This window comes from Tinamus guttatus, unplaced genomic scaffold (assembly GCF_059628265.1).
Source record: "Tinamus guttatus ecotype Peru unplaced genomic scaffold, ASM5962826v1 Tinamus_guttatus_pri_ptg000083l, whole genome shotgun sequence".
Classification (NCBI taxonomy): Eukaryota; Metazoa; Chordata; class Aves; order Tinamiformes; family Tinamidae; genus Tinamus; species Tinamus guttatus.
This window is the reverse complement of record NW_028288617.1, coordinates 2223749-2246326: the sequence shown is the minus strand read 5'-3', so window position 1 is coordinate 2246326 and position 22578 is coordinate 2223749. Positions and strand designations below refer to the sequence as shown.

The window sequence follows — 22578 nt, the reverse complement described above, 5'->3', positions numbered from 1 at the left end:
GTCAAAACAACAACAGTTGAGAAGTTATAGCAGATGTGTTAATCTACATTCTCAACTTCAAATTGTCCCATTACACATTAATTGTTAGCTTTTCCTGAAGACTCAAGTCACTATATAAAAAATGATTGTGTATCTTCCAAAAACAGAAGATGCTGAGATCTCTTGGACAGCTTACCCAAAGACTCTATTGTGCCTAAGCTCTTAAGGGAATACAATTCAGAAAGGTTTATTCAATAAATTAAAAGTAATACCTCCTACGGGAAGCAAAAGACATAACAGAATGAAAAACATTTCCTGTAGGATGAATATTTTTAGCCTTTTAGAGAGAGAGACAAATAAAAGCTGAACAGAGCACTGCCAACTGGTTTCTCACCAAATTGCTCTCAGCAGGGTGCAACTAAACTCAACTTACCCTTTGGGAAAGAAGAAGACACCGCTCAAAAAACATCTTACCATGATACAACAGCGGCAGAAAACAAAGGGATGCAGTAAATTAAACCTGGAAACAGCAAGGGAAACTCTGTACTGGTCTTCCTTTTACAAATACAGTCATAGATGTTTAGTGGAGGTACAGTCCCATCCTTACAAATCAAATCCTAGAAGGTAGTTCTTGAATGACTCCGAGGCTGTGGAAGGGACTTCTTAATCATACGATAAAAAATGAGGTTGTACATTCATAGCTCATATTCTCAATTTATCTATGAATGCATGCCAAGATTTATTTTAAAACTTAAGAAACTACCTTAGCATGAGGAAAAAGAGTTCTGCAATGTAGTGCTAAACCCGTTATTTTTTACTTATTTCATGGATTTCTTGAATAATTCAATGTATTCAACTTAATGTATTTTGAATTTGTTATTTGTTAGTAGTGTTTATATTACTGAATTACTGAAATCCTTTACCAGAACATAAAGACTAATTATTATTTGACAACAACAGTCTTATCCAATCCAAGTGATGTGGCAGAACTACAGCAAAAGATCATTTCTTAGTATGGGCTTCAAGTGATGGAAATAAGGAGAAGATAAATTATCTTCCTTTTTAATGTTTGGATTTGCAGATAATCCAAAGAAATACATAGCAAAGACAATTAGAAACAGAGAGTACACAAGACGAATGTGAATAGGTCTAGCTGCATGAAATAAGAAATTATAAATGAAAAGGGAAAAAAAAAAAGAGCAAAGAAAGACCTATCCAAATCCCAAGTTTCTCAGCATGCACAGTTCAGGGAGATCTCCCACACAGACTGGCTGCTCTTGTGCATCTGCACTAAGTGCAAAGCTCAGAAATCTCTTTATGAGCTTATGCTGTCAAACAGTCTTCACAGAGAAATACTGTAAAGCAGAAAGGTCTTTGTTTTGAGAGAGAGCAGCACCAGGTCAGAAGATCTGGAAAAGCCAGTTCTGGTTTTGGGTTGGAGCCAGGGATACAGGCTGTTCCCACAGCCAGGGCTTTGCAGATGCTTACTCAGGGATGGGGAGCTGGTGTCTGTACTCCAGGGCGAGGGACACCTACCTGGCTCCAAAAACGGGAGTATGAGGCACCGACACCATGTTCCAGTGCAACAGTGTAGTGAGCAACAAGCACTGAAAGTTCACCGATTCCTCCAAAAATACTCCTGACCCTCCCAGGGATGCCACAACTACTTGCTGATAACCAGAACGGAGCACAGCCCACGAGGTAGCCATTGCCATCTAGGGAGAGTTGAAACTCAGCTAAAAAACTGTCCGTGCATTTCCATAGAAATGCATCATCGCTGCAGGATGAAAAGTAGATAAACACAATATAAATGATTTTGAACAGACGCAGCTTCAAAATCCACATTAAATAGTCCACATTAAAGTTTTAAAAATAAATGGAAAAAAAAAGGCAGAATTCCTATGACTTAATGATAACTATGGGTTTTGTTTCCTCCCTGATTTTTTGTTTGCGCTACTTGCTTCAAGTAAAGCACACACTTAAATACTCTTTTAAGTTAATTGCTCAACACCTCACAGAGTTGGACACCGAATCTCAATGTGAAATTCTAATAATGTTTGGATAACCTGAACTTTACCCTTACCTCTTTCAGTTACCATAGCAAAATATTTGGCTTCTTCCCTCACCATCCATCAGACATCATGTTCAGTTAAAAATCTGTGCAGTTCAGGATGCACAGAAGTTATGTGTTAAAACACCTTCTTAAGCAAATCAAACACAAGTAGTACTGTATCATGTTGAATGTGTCTAATATAGTATTGCTATGATAACAGCGATTTTCATCACCTTACTTTTAAGATTTCTGCTCCCTAGATATGATACTGACATAACCTAGTTAACTCTTGAAGCAGAATGAGTGTTCAGCCCTACTTGCTTGGAATTCCCTCTTGGTTTCCATTAGGGTATTTACAACTGGAGGTAAAAACATGCCTCAGACCTACATGTTTTTACCTCCAGAGCATCCAGGAGAGCGAAGAGAGGCTCCTGAAAAGTCCTCCACTCCCAAAGTGTCACAGTTGCGAGTTCTCCTTATACAGGACTGAGTCTGCAAAGCAGCAACTGCATCACGAAACAGAGATTTCATTCTGGGTTGTTGCTGTGTTGGTGGTTGCTTAAAGCCATTTTTTCAGTCTGATTTCTACTTTTTGCGCAGGTCCTTCTCCCATTATTTAAGCAACAAGCACTCTGTAACAATTTTTCTGTCCTCCCTCTCCACCCCAGGAAAAGGGCAGATTTCAGGGGTGGGGAGAATCCATTTTTTCACTGTTTGAAGGACTATTAAAAAAAAAAGTGACAAAAAACACTGGTTAAATACACTAGACGCCCATTCTGCTCCCTGAACAGTTGATCAAGGCCCTCCACACAGCTTACTTCAAACCTCTTTTCTATCTATATAGAACATCCATACATCCATTTTAGGCATCAGGGTGCTCGAGGATAAGTATATAGAAGAGGCACTGAGCTCACAGTGTAGCTTCAGCTACATTTCATTTTTCAGAGATTACCGGGGCAAGAAGATGAGCTGGTGCCGATGGTAATTTAATACATTCCCTGTGCTTCCTTCCCCAAAGGCAGACACATTTCCCAGCTGATGGGAAAAAAAATCCAGAGCATGTCATCAGAACAAGCCACACAAGCAAATGCAGAAAAAAAAAATAAAAAATATATTAAAAAACACCCACTCAGAAACAACCAGCTAACAGCACTGTGAAGATGAAGTTTGTAAAACTATGGCATCTGGAGACCAAACAAAATGACATTGTCACAAGAAACCAAAAGTTGAGATGCTGCGAGGAGTTTTGTTAACTAAAATTGCACATATCACCGCTCTGTCAAATTACTTTACTGGGGAGTACTGATTTTTACATGATGCCAACTACTACAGCCTTCCGAGGCAGGGCCTTACCCCTAGCTCCAAGTGTAGCAGCTTCGCTCTTCGGCATTTACTGAGATTTACAACAGGATGCAAAGGTTTAGCTTAATCCATGGTTTGACACCGGCTGTCACATCAACACCCCTTGTAGTGTAATGAGAAGCCCCGCCACGAGAACTGTGGAAAAAATGTCTTTGCCGCAGTTTACTCATCTCATCCTTGGTATTTTGAAAGTAATACAAGATATAGATTTCTATTTCAAGTCTTCTTTATACATCCTAAAAAATGGGATAAGACTTTTTTTTACACGGGTAGACTACGTATTTCAGAATATATACCATCATTGCTCTCAGGTTGAATGGGGGAAGGAAAAATATTAAAAAGCTCCCCCGCCTCCAACTTTACAGTGAGCAGATTCTGATCCTGCAAACTTGGTTATGTGATAGGTGCTTTTTCTCTCCCAAACAGCTTGTGTCACTAACTTCAAATATTCATTTGAAGTACTCAGATATGTATATGTGGGAGAAAGTGACCTCTCACTTGGTCAACCATAGTAAGGTTCAAGTTTTCTCAAGAATTTTGTTTTGTACTTTTTCTGTGAAAGTATTTCTCATGTACATCCTCCCATTAAGTGTAGTTTGGATGTGAGGGTTTGCTGTGAAAAAGAAAACAGAAAGAAGTGAGGGAAAAAGAAAAACTAAGCTAAGCACTTTGAAGTAGCTTTGAGAAGGAGGTTCAAAATTAATCTGCAAAAGCAGTGATGCTCAGTGGGAAACTTTGGCATGGAGATAGAGAAGAAGGAAATGGGCAACAAGGATGGAATTGGTGACCTCCGTTCCAATAGATTTAAATTCTCATTGTTAAAAAATCAGGCAAGAGAATTTAAACCCTCAGCACCTATTAACTGAAATTGGCTTTGTAAACATTTTCTTCTTCTGAAATCCCTGCCCTAAGTTATCAGCCTATGTGCCTCAAACAGAAGTTATAAAATAATTAAGCTAAGGCAATGTTGTCATTCTGATTTTGCAGGCAGGCAACTCCAACGTTACTTGCAACTCATACAGCTTTGACAGTGTTGGGAAGATCCCAGCTTCTTCCCCAAAGCTGGGGCAGCTGGGAAGCCAAGGTGACCTCCCGTCCTGCAACGGGGGAAGTCAAACACCTCCGTTGTGGTTGAAGGAAAGCCACCAGAAGGAAGCAAACAGGTACGTTGCACCACTTTTCCCTCAATACTCATCATGGTTATGTGAGGAGTGAGGAAGAGCAGGTCAAACTTCTTAGAGCAACCCACAGCCATGGAGAAGGTAATATCAGGCGATAAATGGCAGGTCCTACCATTACCCAGCAGCTAGACAAGCAGAGGCAAGGGCTTCAGACTTTACGTTAACACTACTTCAGAAACACCTGTCATAAAAAAATCATTTTAGCTAGAAATGTTGACGTTCAATTTCTGAGTTATATGCAGGGTGTAATAGCAGAATAATCAAGCCGTATAAGATTAAGTGCGTAGATTTGGTTTATCATAACAAAACAACTACTCAGAGACACTTTCATAATTTGCCATGTTTGCTATACATGCGCTGTGGCTTTCCGTTCCTGTCCTTAGTATCGAAAAATCAGCAATGACTTAACACCCACCAAGCCTTCACGCAGGTCTGTTAACTTGGACTCTGTTGGACTTTTCACCTGGTGAATGTATTCCAGTCATTAAAAACAAGCTCTCTTAAACCACACTCTATAAAACACACCTTTAGCTTCTACAGGACTGCTAAGATATTTAGAGATAAATACGTGACTAAATGTTTGCAGAATCAAGGCGTTAAGGAATCTTGACATATTTTGCCACCTTTTTTCCACAGTATTTATTTTGCTTTAGCAAAAGTCACCAAAGCATATAAAACATTTAAGGAATTAAAGTATACCTTAACTGAAAGATTTCATTTTTTTAAGTGAAAGAGGATGTTTTCCTTTAAGAAAATATGTTAAGAGGACAGCTGAAATCTAACAGGAATTGAAGATAGACCTTTTTTCCTTCATTAAAAATCTCCCAAGACTTTGCCCTACAATTGCCTGAAACCACTGGAAACTTTGTCACTGACTTCAATAAAATGAGGAAAAGGTTATTTATTTAAGCATCGCTTAAATAATTTAAGTGATTTAAAATATATATTTAGGCATATTTTATTATGAGTTGATAATAGAAAGGGGAAAGAACTCTTGAAGTAAAGCTCCAATAAACTATTCTTTGTAATTTTAAAATATTCTTGTGAAGATAAGCGCCATCAAATGCAATGGAAAAGAGGTATTGATGAAGAAGAGAGAGATCACTAGAGAGGGAAAGATACCTCTTTCCCATTTACAAAATGCTTGGAGCAAGAATTTAGGCTTAATAAACCTTCCTTTTTGTGAGACTTTTATACGTGACCAACCACTGAAACTTGAAATTCCCCATGTCATTTTGATATTCCATTAAAAGTTATTTGTGAATGACAACTCCATCTAGGCAGCAACCTTTCCATTCCCAGGCCAGTATAAAGGGGCGTGGTATAAAACACTGAGGTCAAATAGTTAAAATAAAAAAGGTAAAACAAACAATCCATCCCTCTCTTGGCCTCAGATCAAAATCATAGATTTTTTGGCCTCGTATACGGAAATCTCCGATCAGCTGGTTACTAAGCACTTAGGGAACACTTTAAATTTGAATGCAGCTGGGCCAATTGTTCCTATCCCCAAACAACAAGCTGTTCCAAGGGCAGCATTTGCAGATCTCGCACAAAAAGCACATGCTACAAACTGCATCGTCGCCAGGTCACATCTGACAGATGTGGTTTGGGACAGATGAAGGATGCCCTGCTCAGAGGAGATTGATTTTGGTTTTGGTTTTTTTGAAGACACAATCTCCATTAAAGTTTACTCCTCTATTTCTTTACTGCTTCAGAGATTAAGATGGGAGGGAGGAAGGAAATAATTCCCGCATACATCTTCTAAAAGGAAATCTTCAGTGCTTAACCTTGATGCTTGGACAGTACATTTGCAGAAGTATTTTCCAAAAAGGGTAATTATACTGAAGATGTTGAAATGGAATTAATGAAAAAAAAGGTTTTGTACTGAATATCTGTTTTATTCCCTAAGAAGCAGGATGGGAAATTTAAATATTCATATCAAAACCTTCCACACACTTTTTGGCTCATGTTCATGTATTCAGTTTCTTTTACAGTTGAGTAAAACCATTTCCATGATAAACTCCATTTTTCAAGCTGAGAGAAAACGTACTACAGATTTGCTATTGAGGATGCTCTAACTTAGATAACTGGACCTTTCAGAGCTATAATATCATAACTAATTACTTCCTATTCTCCAAATAAAATGAGTCTTTTTTTAACCTATTCAAGCACTCTTATTTTGCCATAGGTAGGGTGAATCACCTGAAATACAGAATTCTCCATTTCCTAAAACTAAGTTATTTTTCAGCAAAGAGTGACCACAAAGCCACCAAGTCCTTTATAAATAGCCCTATTTTATGATGCTGAATGTCCAACATGGCAGCACACTGCTGTAAAAGAGGGAGAAGACGATCAAAATCACTGACGTAAAATTTCTTTTAAGATATAGGTTAAATCTGTTGCACGTATCACCACCGGTGGCTGCAACGTGACCAGTTACTGCCCGTGTCACACGTGGAAAGCCCGAACTCTGGACGCGGCCGTACCAGGCACTGCGGGGACGCAGGGCACCCCAAGGCAGCCGCAGCGCCGGGGTCCCCTCCACGGCAGCGCTGCTGTGACCACCGTGACGGCCACGGCCGGGACACCGGACCGAGGCATCGCGGGCGGCAGCGCCGTCCTACCCGCAGGCCGCCCGCTGCGGGTCGCTGGCCACGGGCGTCCAGGACAGAGACCCCGTGCGCTTTTCTGAAGCACCTGAAAGATCCCCACCCAGGTGCCAAAGCCAAAAGAGCAAATGGAAACGTGGGCGAAGAAGGGCACTGTAACATCCCATGAAACTGCACCCTGTTCAGACTTAACCAGAAGCTCCAGCACGCAAAGCTGCAATCCCCTGGGATGAGGAATCAAGCCAAATACAAAAGAAAGGCCTGACTATTTTAAAATGCTTGATATACACCAAGTTGGAAAAGAAAAAAATCCTACACTTTTGCTTTTGCAGTCCAGAAAAGATGCACCACGCTACATGGTCTGACAACCAACGGGCCTCGGCACTGTGAAAAATGCCTGCACTACGCCTGCTACACCTGGGATAGGCATATCCCTATCCACGCCTGGGATACGACTGGGCACATGCGCATCGGAAATCTTGGCTGTTTTACCTGTTTCAATGGCAGCTGTCAAATTACTACTGGGTATGTAGCCATCCTATCCTTAGTGAGCACATCGAAAGGTCAGATGTCATTGCCCACTGTCTCAGAGCAGGTTTCTTGTGACCAACACTGCTCCTTGCCAAAGAGCTTCTGAAATCATCGACTTTCAACTTAAAATCCAAGCACCTGCCTGAAATACAGTTTGCTAATTCTGAGTAACTTTGGATCATAAGTCTTGATGCAGTTTTGAGAACTGGTAAAAATCTTCATTGCCTCTTTTATTGCTGAGCAGCAACGCGGCCCAAGTCATCACCCAAGCGCTGACCTACCAGCCCGGCCAGCGGAGGTTGGGAGCTTTTATATCCCAAGCTGTAGGGAAGATCCGGAGGGCTCGTTCGGGGTGAGCGGCAGGCTCAGCCCTCACAAATCACCTTCTGCAATCTTGTGTCTCAGCGGTGTCTTTGGCCCCGATCACTGCATAAGGCAATGCTTCTGGGAGCAGTTGTGCATCCTATCGATGTGTTTTCTCAATTGATCTAGTAATGGTTATTTGTAACGGATCCGTCTGAAAAGAACATGGAAATGCAGGGGAAAGGCTGCCTTCTGACAGCAATCTCAAAGCACCAGGAGCCACTACTAAACGGTTAACCAAGAGAGCTAAACGCCGCAAACAGGAAGGAGAATTTCTCCAAACACCAGAGTTTACAGTCACAAAGGGCTGCGCATAATCAACTTCCAAAGCAATCGCTATCAAGAAACAATGCTGCATTCCTTGAATACATTCGTCCGCTTGGTACGGTATCCGCAGCCCCACACCGAACGCATCCAAGCCAAATGAATAAACCGTCCACTTGGTGCGATACCTGCAGCCCCACACCGAAGGCATCCAAGCCAAATGAATAAACCGTCCACTTGGTGCGATACCTGCAGCCCCACACCGAAGGCATCCAAGCCAAATGAATAAACCGTCCACTTGGTACGATACCTGCAGCCCCACACCGAAGGCATCCAAGCCAAACGGGCAAACACTCGCCCCGCTCGCTGGGATTTGCCTTGGGAGAGGAGCGCTCCGCGTGCGGCTGTGACACCTCTGCGCTGTCAAACAACCCGCGCGCTGCCAGCGACTGCCCCGTCCCGTCGGGAGCCGCCGCACGCTCCGCTCTTCGGCGGCGCGAAACCGCGAGGGGACCCCCCGCCGCGCCCGGGAGGGGAGCCCCGGCCGTGCCCGGGCCGGCGGCGCCTACCTGCGACCTCCACACGGCGTAGGCGTCGCGGCGCGGGCCGGGGCTCGCGGGCTGCCCCTTGCGCTGCTGCAGCCAGCGGCGCGGCGACGAGAAGAGGCTGTTGGCGGCGGCGGAGGGCGCCTCGCGGCCGGGGCTCCGCGTGCCGCGCGGCGCCTCGTCCTCCGCGGGGCCGCTGCGCGGCGGCGAGCGCTCCCGCGGCGAGCACGGCGTGGAGAGCGAGGCGCCCCGCGCCGCCCGGCCCGCGCCCGCGCCCGCCTCGGCGCCGGCTCCGGGGCCGATGACGGCGGGGTCGAGGCTGCGCGTCTGGCGGAGCCGCCGCTTGGAGAGGCTCTTGGCGGCGGGGGCGGCGGCGGCGGCCGGCGAGGAGCACGAGAAGACGCTGCTGAGCAGGCTCTGCGCCGACATCGCGGCGGCTGCCCCCGCGGCTGCCCCGGCCCCGCGGCTCAGCCCCACGGCGGCACCGCGGGGCTCATGGCGGCGGCCGCGGTCCCGCGCTGGGGCTGCCGCCGCCGCCGCGGTCACTTCGCGGCGAAGGGAGAGCGAGAGAGGAGGGAGGGAGCGAGCGAGGGAGGGAAAAAGAAAGGAAAAAAAAAAAAAAGTTACGAGCAAGAAGGGGAGGGCGGGAGGCGGCCGCGGAGCTTTTATCTCGCAGCGCGAGCGGCGCTGGCCGCCCCGTCGGGGCCACCCCGCGGTGGTCGCTGTGGCCGCGGCTCGGCCCGCAGGTGGCGGCGCCCCCGGGGCCTCCTCGGGGAGAGCTGCCCCCCGGGACCGGCCGCGGCGGGAGCGGGAGGGCCGGCGTGGCGGCCGGGAGCAGAGCGGACACGGGCATGGACCAGCGAGCGCCTTCTGGCCCGAGTCTGGCTTCCCGCCCCATGTCGGCCTGTAGACGTGGTGGGGCTTCATTTAAGCACAGGGAACACCTAATTCTGAGTGCCCAGCTTCCTCCCTCTGACAGTGCATCAAGCAGCCTCGTATGCAGAGTGTGGACGTGAGTCCCCCACGCAGCCCGGAAAACAGCTAAGTGAGACCAGAGACCTGCCAGGTAGGTCACGGCAGCATGGAAAGAGCCTGGGATCCGTAACGCTGGGTTTCCTCAAGACAAGCAGCAGAACTTGCCCAATCCTCCATAGACTTGCTCTGCTGTCCCTCAGAGTCTAGATGAGGGATCTTTATAAGAAAGGAACAAACTCAGGGAAGCCCAAAGCGCAGGGACCAACATGGGAACAGAATAGCTGTGGAGGGAGAGCACCAAACAACCCCACAGAATTCAGCAACTGGCCGGCCTACTCCTTCCCCACCTGGAGTGGAGGAAACGGCCCCTCGGCCCCAGATGGGAGCCCTGGGTCCTCCCCTTGCTGGAAACGATCCAAGGCTGATGCACGCAAGGCTGTTTCTAGAGGCCCCACACCACCGTTTAATTTGTGTTTCAGCTAATATTATTAAGCCCCAGCTAGCCGTTAGCTTCATGAGTGAGTTCAGGTCTGTTGCTCTCATTTTTTCACCGTGGAGTGGAGCCATTACATTTTTTGAGATGAAAAGCAAAACACACAAATCCAAATCCTGCTTCGCTTCCAGACTTACACTTCTATTATTTATGGAGGGAGTGGAAGGGGCCCGAGGAAAGACCAGCCAAGAGCTCCAATGCAAGTCTTGAATCTCCCCTGCCTCAGACGACATCACCATTTGAGAGCTGACTGACTGGACTAAGCATCCTTATTTTGACCTAGGAAACCACAGTCTCCTCAAAAGTGTTACAGAAAACTCTTTAAATATTTTAGAAGGTAAACTACTTAGAAAGGAAAAAAAAAAGAAGAGAAGGAAGGGAAGAAGGAAAGCAAGAATGAAGGAAAGCAAGCAAGAAAGAAAAGGAAGCAGTGAGGCACAACACCGGAGTTATTTCTCCCTCCCAGGCCGCTTCCTGCACATTGCCACAGAGCTGGAGCGGTGCTGTCCCCCCTCGTGTCCGCGCAGGTGGCTGCTCCAGGGCGGCACTTCCCTGGGCTGATCCATAGAGGGAGTAGACACCTCTTCCCTTCGTGCTCTGCAAGTTTGTAAACAGAAGCCGCACGCTGGTGCGGCCACCTTCAAAGGCAGCTCCTCGGGCTTTATGTAATGTTTCCAAATGCTTTTTGGGAGTTTTTTGTTTGTTTGTTTTCCTCCATTTTTTAATGTCTGAAAATGAGTTTTTCCCACTCGTTTTAATAAACTGTTCTATTGCTCAATTCCAAACTGCTAGTTCCTCCTCAGTTAAGGTTTCAGCTGTTTCTATTTAAAGCTTTGTGTTGCCTTCTCATTAATGCCTCTAGTAAGGTCTCATGCGTGAGACTAAAGAGAAGGCCTAAAGCAACTATCTGAGTTTGTTGGGGGACTTCTGTGCTTGTGCCGGCAGCTTGGATGAGAGGAACACATCCACAACACAGCTTTACGGCAGCGTGGCTCCAAGGATTAACTTTTCTCCTCTACGCACATGTCACCAGAAAGATGAGAGAAAAAAAAATGCAGAGAGAGATACTCAGAGCTGCGGTTACCTGAGGAGCACAGACAGCAGCCCTGCCTGCCTCCCAAATCCACTGGGAATGTTTCCTGACGTTCTCCATAAGGTGCATTGCCTGCTGCTGTGAAGAGCTGATACTTTTAGGCACAGCCAACAGGCGAAACTGCAGGCGCAGACTCAGACCCTTATACAGCACATATGACCTGTGAAAGGAGGCAGAAACCATAAGGTAAGTACAAAGATATGAGCATATGTCAGCTTACAAATAATGACTATTACAAATGAAGTGGATGCCAGCTGTCCTCATTTTCACTTACCTCACTCCAGATCTTATTACTCAGTTGATTTCTGCCACGGGAGGCCTCACAAAAAATCTGAGGAAAGTTTTCACGAGACAGAGACCTGGAGAATCACAGCTGATAGGGTTGATGAGTAAAACCTGCATATGCTGCTTTGCCAAGAGCAATTAAAAGCCCAACGTAGACCACTTCTGCTCTCCATCTTTGCTACTTCCTCTGTCTTTCTGATACAACAGCAGCACAGATGTCTCTGATAACCTTTCTAAGTTGCTATTTAATTAACAGTCTGCAGGAGAAAACTGGCACCACCACCCAGGCTGCAGGGTTCTGGGCACTGGACAAGCAAAGAGGAGAAAGACAGCCCCGATCCCCAAACCTTAGCACTTGCTTCCAGGCAAAAGCTATCGGCTGTGTAGCTGCAGATACACACACACACAAAAAAAGTGAGACAACACTGTGGTGCTGTTTGTCAGCTCCTCTCTTCTGAAGCCATCACCAGCAAAGCTGCTTTTGTAAGAGCTGCCCATAAGGTTGCAATAGCAGCCAAGAAGTTTTATAGCCTTTCAAAGAGTTGTGATTAGCAAAACAGACAATGCAGAGTGCTGACTTCTGCAGTCAGAAGGGCTCTTCTAACACAATTTGCATTCCCATATTTTTTACAGTGCAAGTAAGGATTTATATTCCCTGTTCTTACTGCCTGTCACTAACTTTATGTAGCAGTTGGCTGATTTATTGGAATATGAAAGATCTCAACTTTTTCAAGGCTTTTTTTCTTTTTTTAAGTTGCATAATAGCAATCCATCAATAGCGCACTGCTAATTCAGAAATATTTTAAGGAATGAATGCAGTTGATAATTATGGCTATCTAGTCATCAGTGTTACTCTGAAATATCTTCAGTACTAGAAAAGTAGGAACATGGAAGCATTCCCTTGGCAGGGAGTCGTGTGAGGAAAGTCGAGGCCCAACTGTTATTGAAATGGGCAAAGGATGTCAAGGGCAACAAGAGCTTCAATCAGTCCATTACCAGAAAAAGAATAAAAAAAGAAAGATGTGGGACCTCTGCTGTAAGGAGCAGGTGACTTACTGGCAATGGATACCGATAAGGCTGAGGTCTTTGCCGCCTTCTTTGATTTGATCTTCACCGACTGGTTCCCCCAGGCTTTTATGCTTCAAGGAGAAGAGGATTTGCCAGTTGCAGGAGAGGACCGAGCTAGGCATCTTCGAAGGAATTCCAGCTGATGCAAGTCCTTGGCACCAGATGGGATGCATCTGGGATTGGGGTGTTCATGGAGCTGACTGACATCACTTGTAAGGCCCATTTCTATCATCTTTGAAAGGTCATGGAGATTGGGGGAGGTCCTCACTGACTGCAGAAAGCCAGTGTTGCACCTGTCTTCAAGGACAGCATGAAGGCCAATCCAAGTTGCTACAGCCTGGTGAGCTTCACTTTAGTTCCTGAGAAAATAACAAAACAAGTCCTCATGGAAACCATTTCTGAACCTATGGAAGAGAAAGGGGTGACTGGGAAGACCCAGTATGGATTTACCAAGGGTAAATCATACCAACCCAGCCTGGTTGCCTGCTTAAATCTGTGGATGAGGGGAGAATAGCGCACAGCAGGCTTTCCACATGGTCTCCCACAGCATCCCTGCAGCCAAGTTTTGACATTATAGTCTAGATGGGCAAACAATTAGATCACTGAAAAACTGGCTGGATCATTGTGTTTAATGATTCATACTCTTTTAATGATTCATACCTGGAAGCTGGTTACAAGTGGAGTTTCTCGGAAGTCTGTCTTGAAACCTGTCCTGTTTAGTATCATCTCCTGCATGGGAAGATGGAGTATACTCTTGCCCAGCTTGTGGACAACATCAAATCAGGGTGTCTAATCAATACACTCCAGGGCATGGCTGCCATTCAGAGGAATCCAGACAGGCCAGAGAGATGGGTCAACACAAATGTCATGAAATTCAGCAGGTCCTGCGCGTGCAAGACAATGCCCTGCATTGGTCCAGGATAGAGACTAGTGGGCTACGGAGCAGCTCGACTGAGAAAGACCCAGATATTCTGATGGCCAATAGGCCAAACATGAGCCAACAGCAAGCCCCGGTAGAGATGAAGCCTAACAGCATCCTGGAAGTGTGTATCAACAGAAATGTAGTCTAGGGGAAGTCTCTTTTACACTGCACCCAACAGGCCTCATGTGGAATGGCTTTCATGGTCCCAATACAAGAAGAAATGTGATAAACTTCAAGTGCAGTGAAGGGCCACCAAGACGGTCCAGCTTGTGCAGCCTGGAGAAGGGAAACCTAGTAGCAGCCTTCCAGTACCTACAAGGAGATTGTCTGTAAAGTGGTACCGGGCTTGGTACTGAAGTGCTGAGTGAGTGTGGTCCTAAATTGAATCACAGCTAGGTCTAAATTCTGTTGGGGAGTTAAAAACAAACAAACAAAACAAAACAAAAAAGAAAGAAAAAGAAAGGATTATGAGGCACTGGAACAGGTTGCCTCCATGGTTGGAGGTTTTCAAGACCCACCTGGGAAAAGCCCTGAGCAACATGTTCTGGATTCAGGTTCGACCATGCTTCGAGCAGGATGTTGCACTACAGACCTCTGGAGGTTCCTTCCAGCTCGAATGACCCTGTGGTTCTAACCAAATGAGAGCTCGTTGTTAAAACCAAGAAAAATCTCAACCTTCAGAAACTTTCTCAGAGATTTCATTTAAATATGTATCATGAGTTTTAACAGTAAGCTCATCGCTATTTCAGGAAAAGCATTCAAGGCAGGTTTTACAGGAATTACTGTTACTGTACTTTTCACAATCCCTAGGGTTACTCCATTCATCTGGAATTCGAAATAATGAACAAAATTTAAAATCCAAATATTAAAAGTTAATCACAGAGTTACATCTGTTTGGGTATGTATTTTTTCTACATATATAATACATATATACTTTTATCAAAAATATTAGTTCATTCGTCTGAAGAATTAAGGAAAAAGTGTTTTTCTTTCTGAAAAAAAGAAATCTATAATTGTGAATTAGAAAATAAGAGCACTTCTCTATCATTTAATTACGTAATAACATAATAACTATGTTTACTTTATTAAACATAAAACATTGAATATACTTTTTTACCTTTTATTTTTAAGAAGAATTTCTAATTTCTTAATTCCTGGGATTTGGTTTGGGCGATGGGCAGACTTGCATTTAAAATTTACCTCTTCTAGTCCTCAGGTGAAGAGGGCAGAGTTGCTACGTTCTTTTACAGAACTTTTTTCTATATTATGGTCTAAGTGAACTAACTATAGACATTTTAGCATAACGCTCAAAGCTGACAGATGACCAGAAGGGAAACTGCCTATAGTTAGGAACCTGCCCATAGAAAGGAAGCTGCTGTGTCTGTCTGCGTGGTGCTGCTGTTGCCAGTCCCCTAACCGGGCATGGGACTTTGCCGAGGTGTGTCAGGAAACGCTCGCCCAGCTTGGCTGCCCACTGCTGACTGCCAACAGCTTCACCTGTGCGATACCACTCTTAAAACATGCACGTTTTCTATGAAGAGAGATACTCATTTGCCCTGAAAGGGAAAAACAGAGGAATGCAATTGCTTCTGTAAATGTTGACTATAGCAAAGCAACAATACTGGCGTGAGTAACTGTTGCCCTGTTCCTCCTGTACCCTACCTGATAGATCCAGGATATCCAGGGTCCAAGCGCCATCAGAAACAGACAGCATATTCCGCACAGCAGACAACATACTCTGTATCTTCCGCTGCATTTTTACCATGTAAAAAGCCATCCCTATCTGACTTCTAGTTCTGGCACTACTGCCACAACGCTTTGGCATGAAGTGCTCAGCCTGTGTCCTCCACCAACTCCTCAAACCAGCAGATTTTTCTTTATGGGTCAAGTCTGGCTTCCAGCATCAGCTCCACACTCCCTCTAAGGCACTGCCCCGGGTATTCAGGTGAACACTGAATTTTAGGTAATTTCCTGCTGGCAACGCAGACAAGAAATTACCTGAAAACTCTGGAAACCCCCTGAGCACAGCTGAGAATAAAAATAAATAATAATAATAATAAAATAAAAAAATGGGAAGGCAAGCAGAGTCACCACCACCATCCTGGGCGGGGACAGGTCAGGACAGGCAGTGAGTCCTGTGTCCTGCAGCTGGGCGCTGGGAGAGAAACAGCAGCTGGAGACGGACTGCAGAGAGACAGGAGGAAGAAAAGGGAGAGGGAAAAAGAGACAAGGAAGATGAGAGATGAAGAAAAGAGAGGAGGAGGGAGGGAGAGGGGAGGAAGAGGCTTTGGGGAGGAGAGGGGGCGAGGGCCGTAGTGTCTGTCTGTGACTGTCTGACTGTGTCCGACTGTGTCCGGCTGTGTCTGTGACTGCCCCTGCGCTTCCCGCCGGGCCGCGGGCTCCGCCGCGCTAGGCCGCAGGGAGCAGCGGGGGCAGGTGGGCGAGGGGAGCCGCTGCCGCTGCCGCCGGAGGCCGCGGTTGAACGGGGGCGACCCGGGAGGGGGGCGGCAGCCGGGGCGCGGGGCGGCCGCGGCGGCGGGAGCGGAACGCGGGGCCAGGCCCGAGGCGCCGCCGCCGCCGCCATCCCCGTCCCGCCCCGCTCCGCGCCGCTCCGCCCCGCGCCGCGGCCGCCCCGCGCCGCCCCCGCCCCCGCGGGCGCCCCGCCCCGCCCCGCGCCGCAGCCGCCGCGCCGATGCCACGTGGGAGGCGGCGGAGCCGCCGTCGGCGCCGGGCCGGAACCGCGGGCCCCCTGACGCTGGGCACGGCGCTCGGCGGGCGCAGGGAGGAGGGCCGGTCGCGGAGCCCCCGCGACCGCGGCGGCGTGGCGGAGACGCGATGGGTGCTGGGGGCCGTGACGCCCGGCTCGCGCCTCGGCCTCCCGGGCCTGGAGGCGCTGGCGGCGGCGGCCGGGCCTAGAGGCGGCTCCCCGCCCTGGGCGGCGCCCTCGCTGCTCCAGGTGCCGGCGGCGGCGCCGCGGCGGGAGGGCGGCGAGGCGCCCGCGTGCGCGCCGGCCGCGCTGGCCGTGCTGCGGCTCCAGCCGGGCGCCGAGGGCGCCGCGCGGGCGGCGGCCGCGGCGGCGGGGGCCGCTCCGCGCCTGCGGACCGTCTACGTGAACCCGCGCTGGCTGGAGCGGCAGGCGGCGCTCGGCGCGGCCGCGGCCGCCGCCAGCCCCTGCGCCGAGGCGGCCGCGAGCGCCGCCGCCGCGGCCCCCGCGCCGGCCTCGGCCCCCGCGCCGGTCTCGGCCCCGGCCCCCGCGCCGGTCTCGGCCCCGGCCCCCGCGCCGGCCTCCGCGCCCGCCCCGGCCCCGGCGCCCGCCCCGGCCCCAGCCCCGGTGGAGGCCCCGGCGGCTCCGGCCCCGGCGGCGGCGACGGCTCCGGCGGCCCCGGCGGCGGCGCCGGCTGCGGCGGCTGCTCCGGCGGGAAAGGGCGAGACGACGGAGGCGGCGGCCACCCCCTACGTGGGGCTGCGGCGGCCGCTGGGCTACCAGCTGGCCAAGGCCACCAAGGAGCGCATCTGGCGCGGGGAGTTCATTGACCTCTTCTCCTTGCTCCACACAGAGCTGGCCCCCGAGCGCGGCCCGCTCCCGGGGGACACGCTGGACCAGTGGGTCTCCGCCTTTCTGGTGTACGCCAGCGTGGTGTGCGAGAAGCACCCGGCGCGCTGTGGCGCCATGTTCAAGTACCTGGACACCATCCGCAAGCTGCACGCCACGTACGGGGGCACCTCGTGGATGAGCTACGACGAGGACTTCCGGCGGCGCGCCGCCAAGGACCCCGGCCTGCCCTGGGGCGACGTGGACCTCGACCTCTGGATGAAGTGGATGGCACCGCTCAAGTCGCTCCTCAGCCGGCATCAGTATGCCGAGAGCGAGCCGCCCGCGCAGCCGCCGCCGCCATCGCCGAGCCCCCAGCAGCAGCCGCAGCAGCAGCAGGAGAAAAGCCAGGTGTGACGGGCCCCGCGGGCGCCGCGGCGCGCGCGCTTCCCCCCGGCTTTGCCCCCTGTGCTCGGCGGTAGGAATCCTCCTCGTGCGAGGCGAGGAGGAGCAGCTTCCTGCCGCTCCGGCAACGGCTGGTGGTGGCTGCTGCAGGCCTCGTGGGAGGCCGGAGGGAAAATGGATGTGAATAAGCTCCAGTTTGGACGGCCGCAGCATGCAGATTTGCTGGGATTTGAGGCTTTGTGCCCGCTGTGGGACTCGGTGGATTTAATCCATGAGTTCTGGCCTGTTTTGTGGGAAAGGATGGTGGGTGTGAACAGGGGAAGTAGGGAAGGCCTTGTGTAGGTTAAGGGTCTGCTTCCGTTGCAGGCGTCAAGTGTCACGGAGCTGGCGGAGCCCCCGTGCACGCAAGGACAGCGAGCTCTGCTGGGGCTCTGCTCTCCCCCGTACGCTGGGGGCCGTAATCTGTCAGATCCCCAGCGTGAAACGTGCCGAGCGCGAAAACTGAGTGCCAACTGAAAGATACTTGAGAGATTCCGCTCCATTGGCTCTATTCTTAAGTAATATTTTTAGGATCAGAGAAAGCTGAAGAATCTCTTCATTTCTGAAAGGCGCTTGCTATCCTGTCAGATTCTGTACTTGTCAGTGAGTGTCAGCACAGAGGAGGGGTTAAGCGTTTCTGCAAGTGTTTCCAGTGTCACACCAAACCTTGACTTCTGTGCCTCTCAAAATTGGCTTTTCTGAGTGGGAGATTAAAAAAAAACAAAAGAAACAAGCACCATATAGTGAGTACTCTAGTAGCTCCAGTGCAGGCATTACAGTTTTGGTGCATTCTGTGATTGATATTCCAGCTTTATGTAATATGTTCTGGTATCTCTGTTTAGATTTCTCCGTTCTCAAGAACTACAGGTCAGTTTTCACTTTACTACAGATTTTACGTGAGCACCAGACGGGCAATGTCTCATACATTTCATCTCATCCGAGACTGGATCTTCAGCTTGTAACGTTAACCAGACTTGTAACTTTGGTGATAGCTGTTCCGGCTGTACAGACCTTTGGACAGTTGTCTGCTTAGGCACTGAAGGTCTCAATAGATCCTCATTAGTTTAATGGAAAAATTCCAGTTCACTTTAGTAGGACACTCCCCATGTCTGAAAGAGCAACCGGAAGTTGCTTGAGGACTAGTTCTGTATGTTTAATTAGATAGGTTCTAAAATGCCAAGATAAATTTAGTGGTTTGCCTGAATATAAAAACTGTAGTGCTTTAGAAGCACAATAGAAGTAAAAGCTATATAATTGTGCAGTGTGGGTTCACTACCTTTCCATTCATATAGGACAGTTTTTATCGTTATCATTTACACTGTATTTTAGAACTATTTAAAAATGAAAAAATGTCCTTAACCGAAATAACTGCCTGAGCAGCTGTTTAATGTACCTGTGGCCTAGGGTAAAGCATGAGGCTATCACTGGCAAGGCAGCAGCAAGGAAATGTTAAAGGTGACCCCTTTCCCTTCTCCCTACCCCCCAGGTGTGACTTTGCTGTTTGAGAAGAAGAACTAGAGATTTAAAACGAGAGAGAACGGCCTTTCACACACAGTGGGCTTTGGCTAGAGCCCAAGACTTCAGACTTTCATATAATCTAGACGAAGATATGTTTTAGAAAGACCTTTTCTTCTAGATTGATTTTTGAATTGCTTTTTTTCCCTCATAAAATCAGAGGAGAGCATTAGGCAGTCTGTCTCAAATTCCTCTCTCTCAATTGAAGGTTCCTTAAATTTCAACACAGTGTAAGAACCATGTGTGTCTCTAGTTCCGCAGTTCTACAGAAGGCCAATCAGAACAAAACAAAAAATCAAGAAAAGCAAAGCAATGTGTTAGAGCCTGGCCAACCTTTCTAAGGAAGCAATAAAGATCTGTAACTTTGTTTACACAGAATGAAGTGAGGAACCCTGGTTTCAGTTTGAATGTAGTCATAAAGATAGCTGAGACTCACTCGTGAAAATTTATGCCTCGCTTAACTTCAAGCAATTCTTAATTTTTTTTTCCAGACCCCGTGAAAAGAGAAGGCCATATGCAAGGGCAGTCAGATGAAGTGGGTGAGTTTATATATAAAACTAACTTTGGACTTTAAATATTTGCGGATTTGTTAAATACAGATTTTCTTATTGGTGCCAACAGCCTGACTCCGTTGGTGTTTAAGTGGAGCTCTGGTACTCTAGTGCATTTTTACCTCTGCTTCTGTTGCGTTGCAAGCTGTGCTAGAGAAGACCTAGGATATTCATTTTACCCAATCAGCAATTGTAACAATGGACTACAAACCTGCAGAGCAAGCCAGTTTGCTGGAAAACAGGAATTCCTGCAGCGCAGCACTTGTCACAGACTATCCAAAGAGGGCAAAGATTCAGGAAGGTGAATAAATTGAACATTGGGTGAATGAGGTCGGGAGCAGTCTCCCGGAGGAGAACTCTACCCTAAAATACTACTTTGAAAGTAGAAACCAATTTGATGCGCAGATTAACTCTTCTTAGCTGAGCAAACTCGTGTGCAATCCTGGATCTTTGCAGATCACAACCGGACACTTCAAAAATCTCTGTACTATATTTGTTCAAAACAGAAAAAGAAATTGCCTTGTTACAGCTGTTAATTTTGCCATTTCATTGAGAATATCTTCAGCATAAATGTATATCTGACTTGAAGCAGTATACTGCATTTGGTATATCTCAGGTTGTTGAGAGAATTACTCTGTGAGGCTCAGTATTGCCCTTAATGCATTAACCATTGCTGTCATAGCCAGAAGTCAGTGGTAATGCACAATTAGGCTACAAAGTTCTTGACCAAGTATAATATTGACCTAAATTATTCCTGTTTCTATCCTCATAGATTGCATCCTAAGCATCAGACTAAGACCTTTGTAATCTGGTGCTCATGAAAATCAGACTGGCTGGTTCATTATTTAATCATTTTACAACTTCTCAGTACTTTCCTTTCCCGTGCATACTAGGGAGTATGATCAAGGTAATGCTGTGATCCAGTAATGCGCATGGTGGTGAGCGCATGCGTTTAGTTTCAGGAAAAAAAACTGCTGTTATCTGCTCTCCTTTACCTTTTCTTGATAGTTTCAGTAACACACATAACATGAAAGTGTTTGTAAATCGGTATTAAAATGTTTTTGACTTCACCTAAATAAATTTTATATATAAATGATTTTCTTAACCTTAGCCTTTTTTCCCTCTGCTTGTTCCTATATTGCCACTTTCCATTTCATAATTGCTTTTTTGCCATCAGCTGACCTTTTACAAAAGCTTTTGTTTTTCAGTTATGAAAGCGCACACAGAATCTTAACCAGCAACAGAAAACAAATAGGCCCTTGAAATTGGCCTTCAGTGTTTTCTCTAAAGGCTTGATAACGTTTTAACTGTAGTTGTCCTAGCTCATTCATCTTTGCCAGTCATGTAGACAACGGTAGGTGTCTTGGAACTGAAAATGTAATGCCTGCTGTATCAAAAGGCCGGTATTTTTATGGCCCCCAAGCTGGAACTCTGATCCAGCGATTACTGAGATAGTTGTAATTGATAGGGTAGAATACAGAGCAATTTACAGGTGGAAGCACGAGTAATAAAAATGTCTTTCGTTGTTGAACAGGTGCTGACGCTCGGTAGCCGATCACTCATACCGTCTTTCTCTTGTCCTGTTTTCTTCATCAGAATTCTGTTCTTCAGTAGTCCAAGCTGTGTCTCTTCACCGCCGTTGCTACAGATTAATCATCACAGGCATCTCCTGAGGAAATTCTGTAATAGTGACAGGATGGGGGGGAGGGAAAGGAAGGGATGAGTAGGCCTGGGTCTCTTCAGTCCCAGTGGAGAGTTGTGCAAGTGCAGGGCTTAACCTACTGACTCCCAGCTTGCAAAGTGGCAACAGTTTCAGTTTCCCTGTCCTATCTGGGGGTAGTGTGCCCAGCTGGAGTCTGGAACACTTCCTAATGTTCTCTGCTGAGTCCCTCTGCCAAGAGTTTGTTGGGTTTGTTTGTTACTCTCTAGTCCTCTTGCAGTCTGGTGCCCTTCCTGGCACGCTGTCACCTCCCAGTCTCCCTGTGGCTGCTGATGTTAGACTGGACCACCCTGTCTGCTTTGTCTGTTCTAGACGACTGCCAGGGTTCTGCTTTGCTCTCCATCATCAGTGGCTGCTTTAAAACTGCTGCCTGCCTTTATAAAGAAACCCGCTTTTCAAATGATTAGCAGTGGTGTTTTTGAGAAATGTGGGACTTCCTCTCTTGCGGCTTTCCCCCCCTCCCCTTTTTTTTCCCTTTTTTCTTTTTTTTTTCTTTTTCATTTTTTTTCCTTTTTTGTTTTTTCTCTTTTTTTTCCCCCTCATTTTTTCTTCTCTCCACAAGCTCAGCCTTTGTCATTGTCTTTGAGCCACCCAGTCACTGCGGTACTTGTGCTTCCCCACTTCGGAAGCACATGTGCTTTCCCTCTCACTGTGGTGCCCTGAGTTTCTGCATGAAATTTCCCTGGCTCTTAATTTAACATTAAAAGTGTTCAACTTCAATGGGTTTCTTCACTTTCAAACGATTAGTTCCTGGGTGGATTTGCACGTGTCAGTGCCGTAGGGGAATCTTGCCCTTGCAGCTGCCGAAGTTGCCATGTCCTTGTTGCATAGACCTGCTGGTTGCGTTGCAAGAGTGGTGGAGAATTACGTATCCTCTGTTCATCATTGATTAATGAGCGGAGTCGTGTTGGCGGTTGTAAGCTAAGCTTGCTGTCACATACGTACTGGGACAGACAGAATGGAGTTACTGGAGGTGCGGGTGATCGGGAAGCAGACTTTGAGGATAACCATTTAACTGTGTGAAGATGCAGCGCGCTGTAGGTGAGAGGCTTAGAGTGGGAATGAACCATGATTATTTTATTCGTACAATACC

The 22578-nt window shown here is 47.6% G+C and overlaps 2 protein-coding genes across 4 annotated transcripts in view; one reads left to right on the top strand and one right to left on the bottom strand.

Annotated features, from left to right (window-relative positions):
* Nucleotides 1-9316, bottom strand: part of ARHGAP6 (Rho GTPase activating protein 6) — a 308402-nt gene extending 299086 nt beyond the window's left edge. The window contains exon 1 of the mRNA XM_088520229.1: nucleotides 8912-9316. Coding sequence (XP_088376355.1) covers nucleotides 8912-9316 — 405 coding nt within the window. The remainder of the gene's footprint in view (nucleotides 1-8911) is intronic.
* Nucleotides 9317-16412: 7096 nt separating this feature from the next.
* On the top strand, nucleotides 16413-21928 carry LOC104564657 (uncharacterized). Of its 3 annotated transcripts, XM_088520234.1 has the most exons (4): nucleotides 16413-17036; nucleotides 17154-17666; nucleotides 19706-19753; nucleotides 21300-21928. In XM_088520234.1, the coding sequence occupies exons 1-3, from the start codon at nucleotides 16416-16418 to the stop codon at nucleotides 19712-19714; spliced, it is 1143 nt and encodes a 380-aa protein (XP_088376360.1). In that variant the 5' UTR covers nucleotides 16413-16415; the 3' UTR covers nucleotides 19715-19753; nucleotides 21300-21928. The 3 variants fall into 3 exon arrangements, 1 of the variants encoding a protein (XP_088376360.1); XR_015913117.1 differs by lacking the exons at nucleotides 16413-17036; nucleotides 17154-17666 and adding an exon at nucleotides 19836-21119 and having other exon boundaries at nucleotides 19275-19753; XR_015913116.1 differs by lacking the exons at nucleotides 16413-17036; nucleotides 17154-17666; nucleotides 19706-19753 and adding an exon at nucleotides 19760-21119.
* The last annotated feature ends 650 nt before the right edge of the window (nucleotides 21929-22578 follow it).